The sequence below is a fragment of the Oreochromis niloticus genome, linkage group LG7 (assembly GCF_001858045.2).
Source record: "Oreochromis niloticus isolate F11D_XX linkage group LG7, O_niloticus_UMD_NMBU, whole genome shotgun sequence".
NCBI lineage: Eukaryota > Metazoa > Chordata > Actinopteri > Cichliformes > Cichlidae > Oreochromis > Oreochromis niloticus.
In genome coordinates, this window is record NC_031972.2 from 11,318,398 (window position 1) to 11,336,172 (window position 17,775).

The 17,775-nt window shown below is 39.0% G+C and overlaps 3 protein-coding genes across 3 annotated transcripts; 2 read left to right on the forward strand and 1 right to left on the reverse strand.

Moving 5' to 3' along the window:
- Positions 1-668: 668 nt before the first annotated feature.
- tmed2 (transmembrane p24 trafficking protein 2) lies at positions 669-2,589 on the forward strand. Its single transcript, XM_003455150.5, has 4 exons — positions 669-1,045; positions 1,561-1,753; positions 2,252-2,359; positions 2,449-2,589. Exons 1-4 carry the CDS (start codon positions 866-868, stop codon positions 2,571-2,573), a joined length of 606 nt encoding a protein of 201 aa, XP_003455198.1. The 5' UTR covers positions 669-865; the 3' UTR covers positions 2,574-2,589.
- A 3,433-nt stretch (positions 2,590-6,022) lies between these two features.
- ddx55 (DEAD (Asp-Glu-Ala-Asp) box polypeptide 55) lies at positions 6,023-12,075 on the forward strand. The gene is made up of 14 exons (XM_003455157.5): positions 6,023-6,285; positions 6,367-6,417; positions 7,077-7,163; positions 7,428-7,519; positions 8,373-8,435; positions 8,703-8,852; positions 9,150-9,342; positions 9,453-9,535; positions 9,716-9,847; positions 9,937-10,029; positions 10,134-10,248; positions 11,183-11,351; positions 11,477-11,763; positions 11,846-12,075. The coding sequence occupies exons 1-14, from the start codon at positions 6,178-6,180 to the stop codon at positions 11,993-11,995; spliced, it is 1,773 nt and encodes a 590-aa protein (XP_003455205.1). The 5' UTR covers positions 6,023-6,177; the 3' UTR covers positions 11,996-12,075.
- On the reverse strand, positions 12,073-16,698 carry eif2b1 (eukaryotic translation initiation factor 2B, subunit 1 alpha). Its single transcript, XM_025908922.1, has 9 exons — positions 16,387-16,698; positions 16,204-16,305; positions 15,552-15,688; positions 14,202-14,318; positions 13,989-14,101; positions 13,840-13,908; positions 13,671-13,746; positions 12,361-12,486; positions 12,073-12,271 (listed from the first exon to the last, which is right to left on the reverse strand). Exons 1-9 carry the CDS (start codon positions 16,397-16,399, stop codon positions 12,116-12,118), a joined length of 909 nt encoding a protein of 302 aa, XP_025764707.1. The 5' UTR covers positions 16,400-16,698; the 3' UTR covers positions 12,073-12,115.
- Positions 16,699-17,775: the final 1,077 nt, after the last annotated feature.

Genomic DNA, 17,775 nt, shown 5'->3' on the forward strand with positions numbered 1-17,775 from the left:
ATCAAAATACTTTATTAAGCTGAGGGGAAATTATTTGGTCACTGTTGCTCCAAGACAGTAAGAACAGTAACTTACTAAACTGAATTAAATAATACAAAATATTACAAAGTTACAAATCTAACAAAAAAGTATTCAAGTCTGTCATTCATGCCACACTACAAAAAAGTCTTACAGTGATGCACTGTGTCTTCAAGTAGTATTATCTTCAAGTAGAGTTTTGAACTGCTATGCAACATTAATAAATTATTATTATCATTATTATTGTCGTTACTGCAAAATGCTATCAACTGATATGAAATGTTTTCATAATCGTGTACTATTACTTAGATGACTTAGTGCTGTTGTTTTGGATATTTTCTTATTATATTCTTATTATATATTTGTATAAATATATGTATTTAACTCATTAAATTAGTGCATTTTCACTTATGTTCGTTTGATTTGATTTTTTTTATAAATCAGAAAAAAGTATTTACATTCAGAGTAAAAACACAAATTATAGTAAACTAAAGAACACGACTCTTTAATTATTCGTGTTGCACATAAAGACCCTTTACGGGGTTGACTTTGGCAAGCAGATATAACTTACATGGACTTAAGGGACTTCTTCCAATAACAAATGAGAAAACGAAGAGTTGTCTTTCACTTCCTTTTCAGTGTGTGTCATGTATTCTCGGAGGTTTGGCCCTCGCAGGTACCCGTGCAGTAAGCCCGTACGTGGCAGTCTGAGAGCAGCACAGAGTAGCCGAGCTTGTTGCGGCTCGTCTCCTGCAACAGTCCACTCACACAAACTGGATATACATTAGCATAGAAAATTTTTATACCGTCAGCTTTACGTTTACGCTCTCCATACAACCACGGAAACATGTTTACCTTGTCGGAGCTAGTTGTCTTGCTGGCCGTCCTGTCTGCCACTGCTTCTGGCTACTTCGTTAGCATAGACGCCCATGCCGAGGAGTGCTTCTACGAGCGGGTCAACTCCGGTACCAAGATGGGCCTCATGTTTGAAGTGGCCGAAGGAGGCTTCCTGGACATCGACGTCGAGGTGAGATGTTTCATTCGGATAGCAAAAGAGTCACCTAACGCGAGGCAGAATGTACTTGTAAATCATAAAATGCAATGCAACACAAGGCCTGTGCTAATGTTAGCTATTAGCCGGTACCGTCAGGTAAAACTAGTTGGATGCAAAGCAGGTGTAAAGGATTTAACATACAGTTGAATGGAAAACGTTTACATCTTACAGAGTTGCTTTTTTTAGTTTCCCGCTAAGAGCTGCTCCATAATGATGATTAAATTACCCATTATGATATAGGAAGTGCAGCATTAGCATTGTTTCTAAGTTGCTAATTATGTAGCTAATTATTGATTATTGAATAGTCAATGCGCTGTAGACGTTGTAGAATTCGTTTATTTTCGCTAGTTTTAAGCAGAAAATCTAGCTATTTCTGCAGACAGTCTGACTTAGTTTCTGCCATATGTTTCCTAAAGCACATCATGCCCGTCATGTTATTCTCCACTCAAGCAGCAATGTCAGTTATTTAGATATTCTTCTATCTCCAGATAACAGGACCTGACGGTAAGCAAATTTACAAAGGGGACAGAGAGTCCAGTGGGAAATACTCTGTGGCAGCGCACATGGATGGAACCTACAAGTTCTGCTTCAGCAACAAGATGTCAACCATGACACCCAAGATTGTCATGTTCACCATTGATATCGGAGAGGCTCCCAAAGGCCAAGATATGGAGACGGAAGGTACACAGTGGGGATTTATGTAGTTTAACCGCAACTCTTTTTATTCCTGTTGCTTGTAAAATTATTATTCCTTTTATTCATTTCTCATTTTTTGACTTTATTATGTGGATTCACTGTTTCCCTCTTCGTAGGTGGTGACAGCTGGGATGGTAGGGCACAGCAGGCTTTGACTAAACTACTGTTGTGAAATAAATTTTTGAGCTTGTGATGCACTGCAGTCTTCTCTAACCAGAGTTGCGTCTGTAGTAAAAACTAATTAAGCATACATATGTCAGACGCGGTGATGTTTGCGAATGATTTGACTTGTTGCACATGTTGAGAACATGTATGAAGTATAAATGCAGATACATGCATCACAGGTGTGAAAAGGATATGCACATCTTGCATGTTTTTTTTTGTTGTTTGTTTGGGGGGGGTTCTTTTTCAAATGGGGGTAGCAGGGTTCTTTACCACTGTGTTGTGACTCATCACTGACAAGTCACTTTTCTCTTGTTTCAGCCCACCAAAACAAGCTGGAGGAGATGATCAACGAGCTGGCAGTTGCCATGACAGCCGTGAAGCACGAGCAGGAGTACATGGAGGTCCGTGAGAGGATACACAGAGCAAGTAAGAGCCTTTACATTAAGTCCAATAACCATTGTAATCATAAGTGTAGATAAATCTTTATAATTGTTCTCCTCTTCTTCTCCATCCAGTTAATGACAACACAAACAGCAGAGTGGTCCTGTGGTCATTCTTTGAAGCTCTGGTTCTGGTGGCAATGACACTCGGACAGATTTACTACCTGAAGCGATTTTTCGAAGTGCGGCGAGTGGTGTAGTGCTATTCAAATGATACTCCTCTGTGTCCTCCACTGTACTTTTTTGTTTTGTTTTGTTTTTCCCCTCCAACACCAAGACAGTTATTTACACTGTGGAAATGAGAGTGGCAGTTTTGAGTAAAGCCTACATGTGATTGGATCTCAGAGGTTTTGTTCTCTTGTTACCTGTTTGGTTTCTTCTTTATAAATGTAATTTATGTTTGGAACGAATGGCCAAAAGATTGTGGGATAAATTTCAGTTTATTAGTTTTTCTTTTTAACAGATCTGTTTAATTACAGTTAGTACAGTTGTTTCCTGTGCAAATGACTGTAAGGCTCAGTGTCTGCAGTCAAATGAAAGACTTAAAATTGCACATGAATGGACAGGTATGTGTGGAGTCAGAGTGGAATGTTGCCTATATTAAGTTTGAAATGGGAACCTTTTTGAAATGATAAAAATGGCACATCTGAAAACATCAGTGCAGTAGTTTAGTGTCTGAGATAGGAAAAGTTTGATTTCAGGTGTCAAAGCCAAGTCAGACTGGCAGATACTGCCAATGTGTTAATTCTCAAAAAACACAAATTGCACTCCCGATGAACTTGTCTAGCTATCTGAAAAAATTTACATTACAGCTGGTCTTTAAGGGAAACTATACAGCTTCTAACACTGTCTATTGATTCATAGCGATTTGTGGCACAGGTGGGTGGTCATCTTTTCCAGGGGAAATTGTGTGGCTCACTCCCCACATAGTTCAGAAATAGAATTCAACGGCGAAGTCTTTTGTTTGCCATAAACTAACATTTATGATTGTCAAACTCTTGGATTTTAAAAACTTTGGCCTGGCTGTAAGATCATAAAAAGCAGAGGCGGGGTTGAATTTTAACTAAACTATTTGGGGTGCCTCTCAAAGTATAGAAGAATACTGAAATCCATGTTACATGTTGATTTGGGTGGGCTGGGTAGGTAGGGGGTTTAAACATTTGAATTCTTTAGTTGCTTCTATAGTTATTTTTTGTTAGGGTTGGGGATTTTAAATTATACGATTGTATAAAATTCGAACTGTTAATTTTTTCCCCCCTCTTGAGCATTACTTGTGACAGCTGTTTGGATGAGGTCTTTCTTCCAAGTATATACGTCCAAGGCAGTAGATGTTTCCATTTAGCCACACCATAAATGGTGCATGCACCAGATATGCTCCAGATTTGTATTTCAAATAATTCATGGTGAGCGCAGGCAGGAAAGTTGCTCTGTACACAGTCTCTCCTTTTTGTGAGTGCAACAAAATCAGCTAAATAGATCTTTACAAATGTAGGACTGTGGTCTGTAAAAAAAAAAAAAAAAAAAAAAAAAAAAATGCCCCAGGTTTCATAATAAAGCCAATATTCTGTACAATTATTTTGATGTCTTTATAAATGGGTGTGACGTTTCATTATGATTAGAGAGAAGACACTTGTCAACAGGTGTAATTTCACCATTAAATTAAAATATTCCTTGGAACACAGCTGCTCCTATAGTTTTTCAAGATTTTAAGAGGTTTATTATCCCAGAACATAAGGACCAGTGAGGCAACACTGTATCAACTTAATTAAAATGAGTAATACAAATTAGGCAATCCAATCTAAATTTAGAGGAAAAAACACATATAAATAATTCACATTAATATCCAATGGGTTTTACATGAGAATTATACTTAGGCGTAAGCTCTACGTCATAACTTGCACCATAACCAGAGCCTCATTTTAACAGTATGTTGTAGCCTTCTACATAACCTGATATGCACTTCCTCAGAAATGTAACCACACGTCGGGTGGACACATACCACAAGGACTTGGAATGGCATGGAAGGTTGCAGTGTAGGCATTAAAGGAATTTCCTGTTAGGATGTAAATTTCCTGCAAAAGTCAAAAAATCAAGCTTTAGAGTGCAAGGAGAGGGCTGGTATGAATATAAATATAAACTTTAGGAATTACAGCATATAACAAATTGTCATGTGTAATGTATTATTGTATGAGTCCCTGGTGTGTGGATATATGATTGGTGCTATGATGCTGCACATCCTCCTTCCTGCTTCATTAATGAGCAGGGTGAGAAGATTCCTGCATCTGCTAACATTGATGTCTTTAGTGAATAGAAGGCTACTGCCGATGACCTTCTGTGTGGTACTTGGTCAGTGCATTGCCTTTCTGTCTGCACCTGAGCCATGATGAAAAAGCTACAATACAGAGGTCAGTCTGCTCAAGTCTCCTAGGTAAGTAAAGATAGTTTTCCAGATGACGACGTTTTTTATTTGAATCCCCATTTACTTGAAACCGGCGATAACCTCAACAGCAGCTCCTCCAAAGTAGAGGGGCAGGAACTCAGTCCTGTTTATTTTGTCCATGACAATCCACTCAAAGCACTTCATAACTATAGGAGTTATTAGATGATGGTCATTCAGGCACGAATGCTGCTGAGGTTTTTGGAACAGGAGTGATGGTAGCAGATTTAAATCATGTTATCTTAGCTTGAAAGAATAAGATGTCAGTCAGTGGCTCTGAGAGCACCTCTGCGACCAGAAAACGGGAGAATCTCTGGCAGAAGAAACTAAAGCAATTGTGTCCAAAGAGGAAGCCAAAAAAGCTGTGTTTAGAGAAAAAAAAGTACTTTAACAAAAGTACCAATAATATAATATGAAATGTGAAAACACCTAACTGCTGCCGAGCTCCTGCTGCAGATGTTTAAGATTAAACTCAATTTAAATACTTTATACTTTGTTCAATCTCCACTAATGGATCATATTCAGATGTCTGTGGTAGCTGTCCTGTGAGGAACACTACAGCTTTCCCATCAGAAACACTACATATTGATTTTTTAAAAATATATTAAAAAGCAGATAAATTAAAAAGATTGAGGATTGTGTGACATAGTTAACTGTATGCATCTACAGGAGTATAAAAATGAATGAAAAATGTATGTAATGTAAAAATGTACATTTGGTAAACCAGGTGATTTTTCAGAGATGTTAAAAGTGCTGGTGGAGTATGCATCTTGCCTATGTTATTAAACCAGACATGGCAGGAATTACACCCTCTGTTTTTCAAGCTTTCATTACTAATGTACTAAATGAGTTATTAAAAGTAATTTACATCACACATGTTGGCTGAGTTGGTTTCCAAGAGAAGCTCACCTGTTGCAGTGTTGCAAAACGTTTGTATAGCATAACAGAATCCTGCTTGAGATAAAAGGAGAGAGATCGCTTTCACTTTGGTACGTTTTTATTGATATCTGTTTTTAGATTTTGTTAGCTCTCGCTTGCCCTGGCGAAAAACCAGTGTTGCAGGGTGCCCAGAGTCTGTGGCAAAAACATCCTAAATCATAATAACAATTACATCGTTCAGGAGAACGACCAGCAACTGCAGGAAGGTTTTATTTATCTTGTGTGAGCCGTCATTTGTGAGCGGCTCACAAATGACGGCTCACTTGACCGCGGTGTCACACGGAACCACGCAGTTTGGCGCGCTTCTGTTCCCACCCGGCGTGTAAACAGCAGCGGACCCGGAAACAGGAGCATCGTGGAGTGCGACTGTGGCAGACCCACTGTGAACCGCTTTAGTTTCAAGCTTTGCTGAATGTTTGGTTTCCAGCATGGATAATACAACAGACGGGACGTGGGACAGATTACCCGTTAAACTCAACGAGAAGATTTTGCAAACGCTCGATGAACTGAAATTCACACACATGACACCTGTACAGGTCAGTGAACACTTTCAGCCCGTGGCTCACACCTCTCCTCAGTAAACACTGAATCTGATCTGTTGGAATTTTCCCTTCTAGTCTGCCTGTATCCCGCTGTTCATGAGTAACAAGGATGTGGCTGCCGAGGCGGTAAGTGCGCCATTTAACCATTAAAAATAAAGATCGCTGAATTTTATTATTGCAGATGTTTCAGAGTTATGGTAAACATCCTCCCACACACCCACCCACACATCCAGCCAGCCAGCCATTCAGCCATTCAGTGTCACGGGTGTCTGGATCCTCTCCCAGCTGTCCCAGGGCTGCAGACAGGGTACACACTGGACAGGTCGCCAGTGTGTTCCAGGGCTGACAAACGTGGTGACCATCCATGTGCACAGTATACATTATACCGATTAACCACCACTGCAAGTACTGACATTTGAATTTAACTGGACTGGAAAAATTGTCTTGACAGGGTCATTCCATATAAAATCCACCTAATCTGGAAAAGTGGACCCCCAGACATATCCCCTGATTGTTGTATTTTCAATGCATGTTATAATAAATCATGCTAAAAGTGAAAAACCTAATTTATCATTAATAATTTTAAATATGGGTTTTTGATTCTGCTTGAAAGTAAACGAAGAAATAAGCTTCCCGAATCTCAGAGCTGATGTAACCACCTCAACCGGACTGACCCCCCCCCCGTCTGCCGCAAGGTTTTCTGCTCAGCACACGTGTAGAGAGTGGTTGTCCTGTGACTTATCGCAGCAGCTCCTTGTAGCTCACTGAGTTTCATTTGATTGCAGGTGACTGGGAGTGGAAAGACGCTGGCTTTTGTCATTCCTATTATAGAACTCCTCCTGAAGCGGGAAGAGAAGCTAAAGAAGATGCAGGTAAGAATGAAAGTGAAGCAAAGATGGCATTTAACCCCAGTTTAAAAAAAAAAATAGGGTGACTAGCAGTGTATGATGTAATTAAAATTAGCTTTTGTTCTTTTTTTGTGATATTGTTATAGAGTTTAATACCTCCTTGATCCTGAACAGCTGAACTCTGAGTTATGATAGTTCTTGATATTTTACAGATAATCTGTGAAATATACAAAACCTCAACAATATGATTTGGACACTTTGTTAAGCCCCAAATAATGTCTTTTGCAGGTTGGTGCCCTTGTGATCACTCCCACAAGAGAACTGGCCGTACAGATCAGTGAAGTGATGGAGCAGTTTATTGAGAAGTTTCCACAGTTCAAGTAAGTAGAAGATACAGTGTGAAAGGGGCATTGTATGTAATACAAATCCCTTAGTTAATAAGATGAAAAATTCTTAAAACCGATTTGAATGAAGTGTAATGGTAAAAAAGTGTGAAACTGAACATGTCTGTTTGCACTCCATATGTCAGAAAGAGCAAATGGTGGATGGAAATTAGTGATGTGGTTGCATGGTGAAAAAGTCTGTCTTTAAGAGTGTGGTTAGAAAAGTCAGAAGTTAGTGAGGGTGGCCTCTGCCTTTACAGCTATCCTTGGATAAAACTGGAAACTATTCTAATGGTCGTTAATTCATTATTGATATATACTGAGGTGTCAGAGGTTGTCAAATATCATCATCATAATCTAAGAACGAAAGTGTTTTAGATTAATGTCGAAATATCCCAGTATATAATAGTGGCTTTAATAAATACCTGCCATTATATCTTAATTGCCCCTTGGGGATAAATAAAGTCTTTCTGATTCTGATTCTGATTCTATAGCAGACAGGAAAAGACCATGGCGATGTGCCCATTTACATATGTGACACAGTTACTGTGGTACTGTCACAGTTACTGAAAGCAATATAAAACTGATGAAGGTGTGCAGACAGGATATATGATGTGTAATAGTCGAATGAGGTAAAGTTGCCACTCTGCTCCTTAAACAAATAGCAGTGCATCACTGATCATGTTATTATTTTGAGCCTGTGTCACCTACAAAATACAAGTAAAACCCCTTGAAAAGCATAATTATTATTTTAACTGAACTGTGACTGAAATAGTAACCGGTTGTATAAACCTCTACTTCATTAATGATCGGAGAAGTCTTTCATGTTTTCCGACTTGTTGTTTTTCAGGCAGATTTTACTTATCGGTGGCAGTAACCCAGCAGAGGATGTGGAGAAGTTCAAGGATAAAGGGTATGTGATGATCTGAGGGCCTTTCCACCAACACACAACTGGCACAGTTTTTCAGCTGGACTGAAATATATCCATTATAAGCACAATGATCCACAACCTTGTTCTGTTAAGAAGTAAAAATTGGGCTGTGTTAATGAAATTAGTTTTTCTGAATGGTTCTTCATATCAATGGACCCAGGAGTATTATATCAAAACCTCCTGTGCTATCCATCACAGAATCACGTTAAAAACATCCAGACCTCTTGAATTTGTGCATCTGTGTCTCAGAGCAAACATTGTGATTGCGACACCGGGACGCCTCGAAGATATGTTCAGGAGAAAGTCTGATGGTCTGGACTTGGCCAGCTCAGTTAAGAGCCTGGATGTGCTGGTTCTAGATGAGGCCGACAGACTGCTTGACATGGGATTTGAGGCTAGGTATGGAAAAACTCTTTAACATTTATTGTTTTCAATGCCAGAAGAAATTATGCTGAGGCCTATAGCACCTCTTCAGAAAGCAACACAAATGCATTTGGGCTATGGGGATTGACTCAGTTTTGAAAAAAGGTCTAGTGACTGTTAGAGGAACTGCAGTTTTTTTGTGCTTCACTGCTGGTGAAGTCCAATGTTAAAGCACAGAGCATGCCAATAAGAACTATCCAAATACTTTGTGTGTTTGAATTTTGTAGTGCGTTTTAACTCGTTATAGGTAACAGTCTGTATTTGTGTATCCAGTCTAAACACCATCTTAGGTTACCTGCCTAAGCAGAGACGTACAGGCTTGTTTTCAGCCACTCAGACCCAGGAGCTGGAGAAGCTGGTGAGGGCCGGCCTCCGGAACCCCGTACGGATCACCGTCAAAGAGAAAGGCCTGGCCGCTGCTGCCACCGCCCAGAAAACCCCTTCCAGGCTTTCCAACTACTACACTGTGAGAGAATCAGCAGTGCAGTGCCTTTATTTATTTATTTATTTATTTATTTATTCATTAAAGTAGAAAAGTGTAGCAATGAAACAAAAAATCTCATGCTTATATTTCAGATTTGTAGAGCAGAGGACAAGTTCAACAACCTGGTGGCTTTCCTGAGGCAGCACAAGCATGAGAAGCTTCTGGTCTTCTTTAGGTAAGTTAAAGTGGTGCACAAAAAAACTTGGTAGCTTTCAACTTTGCTTGTGTGTTGTGCGAACCACTAGACTGCAAACTCATTGTCATGACAACAGTTTCTTTTATTGGAAAATGTTTTTCTCCGTGACATGTCCGATTAGGTCTGTTATGACATAATTCGTTGTCATCTCGTCGTCAGTACCTGTGCTTGTGTGGAGTATTATGGTCGAGTTCTAGAGATGTTGGTCAAGAAGGTCACCATCCACTGCATCCACGGCAAGATGAAACATAAACGCAACAGTATCTTTGCTGACTTTCGGAAACTAAAAAGGTAAAATTCAGTTTGTCTGTACAGGTACAGTATTATAGCTGTTTTGGGAGGGGGTTTGTACATCATTTTTTTGCTTGGGTGTCATGCAGTGGGATCTTGGTGTGCACAGACGTGATGGCCAGAGGCATCGATATCCCTGATGTTAACTGGGTGCTGCAGTATGATCCTCCCAGCAGTGCCAGGTGAGTCAGTACTGACTACATAACTGGATCTTTTGCTCACTGTATGCACCTCTTGTTTTTGCATTTTATTTATTTCATTTATTTATTCATTTGGTCTGACTCAGTGCCTTTGTACATCGATGTGGGCGAACAGCAAGAATTGGTAATTATGGCGATGCACTTGTCTTCCTGCTTCCAATGGAGGAAACCTATGTTAACTTCCTGTCCATCAATCAGAAGGTGAGTTCAGCAGAAACTGAAAGTGATCAGTAACTTTTCACACCGGCTCTCTGCTCTGGTTGCTCCTAACCGAGAGTCTGTACTATGAAGCAAGTTCAGCATACTTGGGACCTCTTTTAATTGTATGGTTCACTTACTCAGAACATCAGCAGTCAGGTTAGGTGATCACATGATCGCGAGGACTATGTAAGTAAACAACCTCAGTGTCACAGCTCCTTCATTGCATATTTGTAATTTGTTCAGTTGTATGAAGCAATGTGTTTTTTTAAATGGTCTTCCCCCAACATTTAAGAAAATGTAAGCCTCCTTTCACCTGCATTCTCAGTAGTGTTAAATGATCTGTAGGCAAGTAATGTCCCACACCTTTAAAAATCCAACACAAGTACAGGGTTTAAGTGTACTAGGATTATATCTTTATATGAAAGCTTAGAATTATTTAAAAATTGCTTGCAACCAAAAGGGGAAAACAGAAATAAATTTGCTGTTGATAATATTTACATCTAAAAGTACACATTTTTGCATGTTTTGGTTTCTGACAGCTGGTCCGTCACATTATTGTCCCCCCAAAAACACTTCCATTATGTTTTGTGATTTATTTTTTCTGCTTCCATTGTGTGTTATTCAACTTCTATTGTGTTTTCTGTGTTTTTGAGGAGTGTGTTTGACATCTCAGGGCCACTGTGGAACATAGATATGACTTTGAGATGTTCTGACTTTTAATATACAATTTGTCATTTTTTGTTATATTTTCATTTTTCAAATTTAACTGTAGTCACTCTTACTTTTTCATTTCAGGTAATAAGTTCCATCAAATTGCAAAGGAAATTCTTGGAAATATTTTTTCCCATTCACAGCTAAATTCTTCGGAAAACTATAAGGTGCACAATATAGAACCTGCAATATACAAATCTCATCTTGTTCATCTACTCTCCAGTGTCCACTCCAGAAGATGTCCCCAATAAAAGACGTGGTGGATGTACTGCCAAAAGTGAAGGCCATGGCTCTGGAGGACCGGGCCATGTTCGAAAGAGGGAAGAAAGCATTTGTCTCGTACGTCCAGGCCTACGCCAAACATGAATGTAGCCTCATCTTCAGGACCAAAGGTTAAAACAATAAATCAATCAATCAGCAAGCACACATGTAGAGCATCCTAAATATTATTCAAATACATATTTGTTGTACCCACAAACAGACAAATGTAAATTTGTGTCACATTTCCAATGTATAGATCTGGATTTTGGCTGCTTGGCTCGTGGCTTTGCACTTCTTCGCCTGCCCAGGATGCCTGAACTGAAGGACAAAACGTTTCCTGATTTCATTGAGACGACAGTGGACACAGACACCATCCGTTACAAAGACAAGAACAGGGAGAAACAGAGACAGAAAGCACTGGCCGAGCTTAAAGACAAGACTCCCTTCCCTAAAAAGAACTTTGTAAAAAATAAGGCCTGGTCTAAACAGAAGGGCAAGAAGGAACGCAGGCAAAAGATGGCAGCCAAGAGAAAGCATAACGAGGTATTTCCGTTCACTCATCATTAATGGTTAGATGAATTAAAAACATCTGATGACTACACTTTTAACTCTTGTGTTTCTGCAGGATTCAGATGTGGATGATGAAGACCTGAAAGAGCTTTTAGATGACACTCGTCTCCTCAAGAAACTAAAGAAAGGCCAAATCAGTGAGGAGGACTTTGAGCAACAGATAACAAGTGGAGCAAAGTCGAAAGACAAAACAGAAGAACCGTAACAGTTTGGAAGAAGACAATGGACAATATAACAGCTGTTCAGATGTATCCACCAGAGTTGAATTAAATCTCTGACACATTTCGTTTTTGTTTGTAGTTTTTATTGGAGAATTGTGAAGCAGTTATAAATAAAGTTTGATGAGTTCATCGCTGACTGCAGATGGGGTAAGGACTCCCAGGTCAGTGAAGAGGAGGGTGATGAGGGAGGGAGGTGTGTAATCAATAATTGGATGTTCTTCTGACAGGTTCTTTGCGGTCTTCAGGGTGTCTGCTTTGTACTGTTGAGCCCCAAAAAAGATATGTAAGGAAAACTTCTGAATATAAAATAAGGGGGGGGGAGAGAAAAAGAAAATCTGTACAGTCATACCTTAAATTTTTCTGGCACGTCCTGTTGGTTGAGCGGGTACAGACGTACGAATTTGAAACTCTCTGCCACGACGTAGAAGGGTTTGTTGTGTGCTTTGGAGCACAAAGCCATCTGATAAGTGCCGATCTGCAAGAGCAAAACACCAAAGTCTATTATTGTATCACAAGCAGTGTCACATTTATCACTTTTAGGGTGAACAGAGTGCAACCCGAGTCACAATTTTAAAATGTCCCATAAAGTTACAGTTTTAAACAGACTGTATATCAGGGATCTCAAACTCGTATATTGAGGTGAACAAATAAAATAGAATTTGGCCCTTGAAGTTACTTTTTTTGTTAGAGAGGATTTATTTGTTGTTGAGTGCAATGTTTAAAAAGCAAAAAATTATTTAATATGGAGGCAATATGAGCAGGAAGAACATGTTGAGAGAATGGCTTTGTTAGTTCAGTGGGAGAGTTATTTGTAAAGAAAACAATTTTCACTAGCAGTCAAAAACTAATGTGTACAATTATGTCTGTATTTTTATTTTGTTAAATACGAACAAAATTATAGCAGTGCTGACACGTGGTCAGAAAGAGTCAATTTGGTAGTTCAGTGAAAGGCTTCAGTTAAGAGTGAGAACTTTTTTTTTGTCTTGTTATACAATATTTGACAAAAAAAAACAAAACCAAAACACAACTCTACATTTTCAGAAATATTTGTGGGTGTTTTCTTGCTTGTTTGGGTTTTTTTTGTAGTACTAAAACTCTAAAGTGGCCCTCAAATGAGATGACAGTCCCAGCAGTGGCCCACAGCTCTTTTAAGATTAAGACCCCTGCTGTATATTAAAGATGTAGCTGCCATGATATCGCTGAGGCATCATTGGTTAGCGAAGTCCTGTTATGAAGCCCCAAACTAAACATTTTCATTGTCTCCATGTTGGTGTCTTAAAACAAACTATATATGAAAAGTGAGCAGTCACACAGTAAAGCATGCCCTGATTTTTCAGGACATTGATGGAGACCATAATTTATAAAATGATCAGAATACAACACAGAGAACCCTGTGCTGTAACTTGACATGCATCATGTTACAAATGTAACTACAGATCACCTTCAACACACTTGTTTTATCATAAAGCGTCATTTATGGTTAGCCTAGACTACAAAATGCTTTGATGTATGGTTTGGAGTTGATGGCACTAACAAAAAAAATAATTAAACAAAAACAGGTGGCCAAGAGAGGCCCAAAGAAGAAGCAATAGCCAGCATTTTGACACTGATTTGAATTAGATTCAATTGAAGAGCATCTGAGTTTTTACTGGAACACACCTTATTGATGATCCCACCACTCTCCACAACTCCCTCAGCACCAACGATGACTAGATCCACTTTTTCCAAGACGTATCTGTAAAGAATGACAAAAAATACAAAACTAATGCAAATGACATTGACAAGAGACATGACATTAAAATCAGATATTATTAACATCTGTATCCACCCCACAGCTGCATCCAGCACGACCGTTACTGGAACATTGAGTTTCCTCAGGGCTTCTGCCATGTGTTGCCTGAATAAAAAAAAGAACATAAATAAGCCTGTGTCGTTTCAGAGTAAGACTAGAATACAGTATATAGACTGCTCCCTCACCCAGCTGCGTCAGGCTGCGATTCAGTCACATAGACAGAGAATCGTTTCTTCTCAGCTGCAGCTTTTTCCAGCACCCTGAGGACAACTCTGGAGTAGGAGTGAGTCAGGATTTTCTGAGAGAGACAAGGAGAGGCCAGGGAGAAGGAAAAAAAAAATGCATCACTGAACCTTTTCCCTGTAAAGAGCAAGAATTAGGTTGTGTTCCGTACTTACAGCGCCATCTTTAATAAAGGTGTGACAGAGCTTGGCGACCTTGGTCCTTGACATGGAGATCTTCTCTAAAAATAGTTCTCCTCTCTCCTCCATCACCTTCTTACAGCGAGACAGGTCCTGAAAAAAATAAATGTTAGCATCTGCCTTGGATTAAGATAACAGGTCTGATCATGCAAACATACGGTGCAGCCTCTTTAAATCTAGCCAATCTCCATAGCAGTTCCAGCAAAACTGCTATTTCTAAGTTCCTCCTAATGTGCTTTCTTCTAAAATCTTGCACTTTTGCATCTACAATGTGTGCTAGAACTAATTTGATTTAAATTTCTTTTTGGGAAGGAGAATGATGTTCCAAAATTGACAATGTGACATTTGGACAATGTGTGTAACATTTGGAAGCCATTTCTTTGAATTCGGAATATAGAGTCAGAGAAGATCTCAAAGCAACTTACACAGGCCATCCCTAGTCAGCAAAAAACAAGCACATCACAAAGATCGCAAGAAAGTTGCAAACTGCTGAAAGTTTGGTCAAATGAAACTAAGAACAACCTGCAGTAGAAAGGAGAGAACAAAGCACAGAAGCTTTGGAATGTCTTATAATCTGAGACAAATAACAGCCTCAATAAAACATGGTGGAAGCAGCAAATGGGAGGGGTGTGCTTGGCTTCCAGTGTTCCAAGGTCACTAATTTTTATAAGTGATGTGAAAAACAGACAGAGCTGAATGCATACTGAGGTGTGCAGAGCTATCATGTCTGCTTACAGCAAAAAAAACCAGTCATATCCAGCAAAGTCCCACAATGATCCAAAATACACTCTAAAAGTAGCGCTGGAGTTTTTGATGGTCAGGAAATGGAATATCCTGAAGCTGTTGGGTCAATCACGTTGTCTTAACCTGATCAAACTGTGTTTCACTCACTGAAGACAAAACAAAATACAGAACCATAAACAAACAGTAACTAAAGACAGATGCAGTAATGGCCTGGCAAACGTCATGAAGGACGAAATACATTCTTTGGTGATGTCTGTAAGTTCCAGGCTTCAACCAGCCATCAGCTGCAGAAGAGTACGAAAAATAATCACAACTATTTTCCAATTGTGACACCTCCACCTAACAGTTTTTTCTTTACTTTGATGATATTTGTTCTCCTATATGAACCATAACTTTGCTGTAGAACTGCAGTGTCTCTTTTAATAAAGTTCTTTCGAGAACAGTAGCACTTGCACAGCATCCATAAGGTCTGACTCGATAACATACAACAGATCTGGTAGCACTCTGATGATTTCACTCAAGTTATTCACGCTTAATTTTGTTCAATGTTTAAATCTCCAACGCCAAACTGTCTTCACTCACCTGGTGCTCCAGAGATGTGAGGCTTATGAAGCGCAAGAAGAGCTCCCCTCCCGAGGAAACGGCCACAGAGGAGTCCACTCCTGTCAGGCAGTCTGTGGCTGACGTAAGGCTCTCCCTCAGCCCCAGGATTGTTTCGCCTGAAGGGGAAGAGACAGCTTTGTAGTTCCTAGTAGTTCCTTACAGTGCTCTTTCAAATCTGTGAAATCTTTATTTTATTTATGGTAGAAAAAAATAATAATTCTTTTTAAAACTGGATCTCCAAAAGTTGAATCTGTTCATCTGGACGTAGCGTTTTGTGGGAGAAACGTTTCGTCACTCATCCAAGTGACTTCTTCAGTCTCAGCTGACTGCAGGTTTCCCCAAATCTTATAAACAGTACATTTGCTGTTTATAAGATTTAAAACTGGACTTGACATCTGGGCTTCAGTAGCTTCAGTAACTTTTTAAAGCACTGTTTCAGATATTTGAAACACTCTAGATGCTGTTTTCAGATCTTGGCCCACATAATTATCCCAGAGAAACTACAAAAAAAACTATTTACAAATTGAGAAAACACAAAAAGGCTAAATTTCAGGTCTTCTTCTCCACATCCAAGCGAGAATAAGAAAAAGCCGAGACGTGTCTGTATTAACACCAAGGGCATAACACTAACCTTTATCTCTCTTGAGGAATTCAAGCAAAGTGCGGATGGCAGCAACAGCAGAGGCCATGTCCGGGTCTTTCCTCATCTGATCCCTGAAATACTCCACCAGCTCTGTCCCAAGGCACAGAGATATGCAGTTAATATTTCTAACACAAAAAAGCAGAAATTTATTTTTAAAATCAAGCAATTTACCTTCGTTGTTCATCCTGAAAGCAACAACAGCGCCTAAAAGCAAACCACAGAAGATTTCTACAGGTTTCAGTCAGTGCACTCTTTCTGACACATGCCAGAGCGGCTGACTCCGCTCACTATCTCCTTCTTTCAAACGAAAATATTCACAGCGCTCGAAATATTGTTTTAAGTCAGCCCCACTCTGAATGTAAGCAAAAACCTACTGAACACTGTCTAAAAGTTGCTCCTGTCACTATTTCCAACTTACACACCATTAGCTCATCCTGCAAAAGGCAGGTTGACGTGTCGCAGAGTAATGACGTAGGACAAAAACGTCTCCCAGACGCCGTGCCGTTCACGTGAAGTTGGAAATGTGATTTTTTCTTTTCTTCTTTTTTCTTTCATTCGTTTATTTGTTTCTTTGTTTTCTGTTTTTGTTTGTTTGTTTTTATAAACCACAACAAATGGCAAAGTGACCGTAGTGGCAAGATTCAAAATGATGCAAATAGCTCATATTGTAACCTCAAAAGGAAAGAAAATAACAGCAAAGATTGTAAAATAGTAACATAGTAATGCAGAATCTCCACAAAGTGAATGAAATGACCATAAATCAACAACAGAGAGATAGAAATTTCTATTAAAACATATAAATCCTAAAGAGATTCACTTACCTATAACGGGAGACAACCAGACCATATGAGAGTCAGAGACAAAACAACTGGTGAGAAACCATTTGAACTTTGTATTGGTATCAGATCCATCCATGTTCATGAACAGTAAAGCACAGACATCTAATAAGTAAGTTGCTTATTCCATTCTGTAATGTAACTGAAAGGAAATATAAGTGTTTCTTATTCTAGTGTCCTCTGGGCATAGTGGGCATGAAGAGGTACAAGAGCATAAAACAAAGTTTATTATGAAATATGTCTTCATACCAGCAGTTATAATATAATAACATTTACACATTAATTAACATTTACAATAATTATGTACCTTAATAGAACTACACTGCAATATTACGGGTCATTTATGAAATTAAGTATACTGCTTACACAGGGTGAAGTGTCAACACATACTTTCGATATTGTTCTATAATTCAACTTCCAGTTAATCTTGATACGTTTCACAGCCTCAAATATAGCTAAATAGCTCCCAAACCTTTAACCTGTACCACAGTATATGAACTAAAAATGTAAACACCGATACACATAACAAAATACATATTTTAAAATGTTAATGAATTAAATTAAACTTGATAATTAATGTCAGTAATGATTTTTAGTGGGCTCACTTGGCTTTAATGGCTTATAAGCACATGAAGGCAAAGCCAAAGATTAAATGGTAAAAGTTGAAGAAGGAAGAATGTTATACAGAGTTTGGGGAGGAGTTGAAGTATGTGAAGGAAGAGAC

Excerpts from the sequence above, each read along its gene's own strand:
- eif2b1 (XM_025908922.1), bottom strand. Across the intron at positions 15,689-16,203 it reads ATTCCTCAAGAGAGATAAAG|GCGAAACAATCCTGGGGCTG; the intron begins GTTAGTGTTATG and ends CTTCCCCTTCAG. Across the intron at positions 13,909-13,988 it reads TCGCAGCCTGACGCAGCTGG|GCAACACATGGCAGAAGCCC; the intron begins GTGAGGGAGCAG and ends TTTTTTATTCAG.
- ddx55 (XM_003455157.5), top strand. The coding sequence starts at position 6,178 with ATGGATAATACAACAGACGGGACGTGGGACAGATTACCCGTTAAACTC. Across the intron at positions 6,418-7,076 it reads AGGATGTGGCTGCCGAGGCG|GTGACTGGGAGTGGAAAGAC; the intron begins GTAAGTGCGCCA and ends ATTTGATTGCAG. Across the intron at positions 8,853-9,149 it reads GACATGGGATTTGAGGCTAG|TCTAAACACCATCTTAGGTT; the intron begins GTATGGAAAAAC and ends TTGTGTATCCAG.
- tmed2 (XM_003455150.5), top strand. The coding sequence starts at position 866 with ATGTTTACCTTGTCGGAGCTAGTTGTCTTGCTGGCCGTCCTGTCTGCC. Across the intron at positions 1,754-2,251 it reads CCAAGATATGGAGACGGAAG|CCCACCAAAACAAGCTGGAG; the intron begins GTACACAGTGGG and ends CTCTTGTTTCAG. Across the intron at positions 2,360-2,448 it reads TGAGAGGATACACAGAGCAA|TTAATGACAACACAAACAGC; the intron begins GTAAGAGCCTTT and ends TTCTCCATCCAG.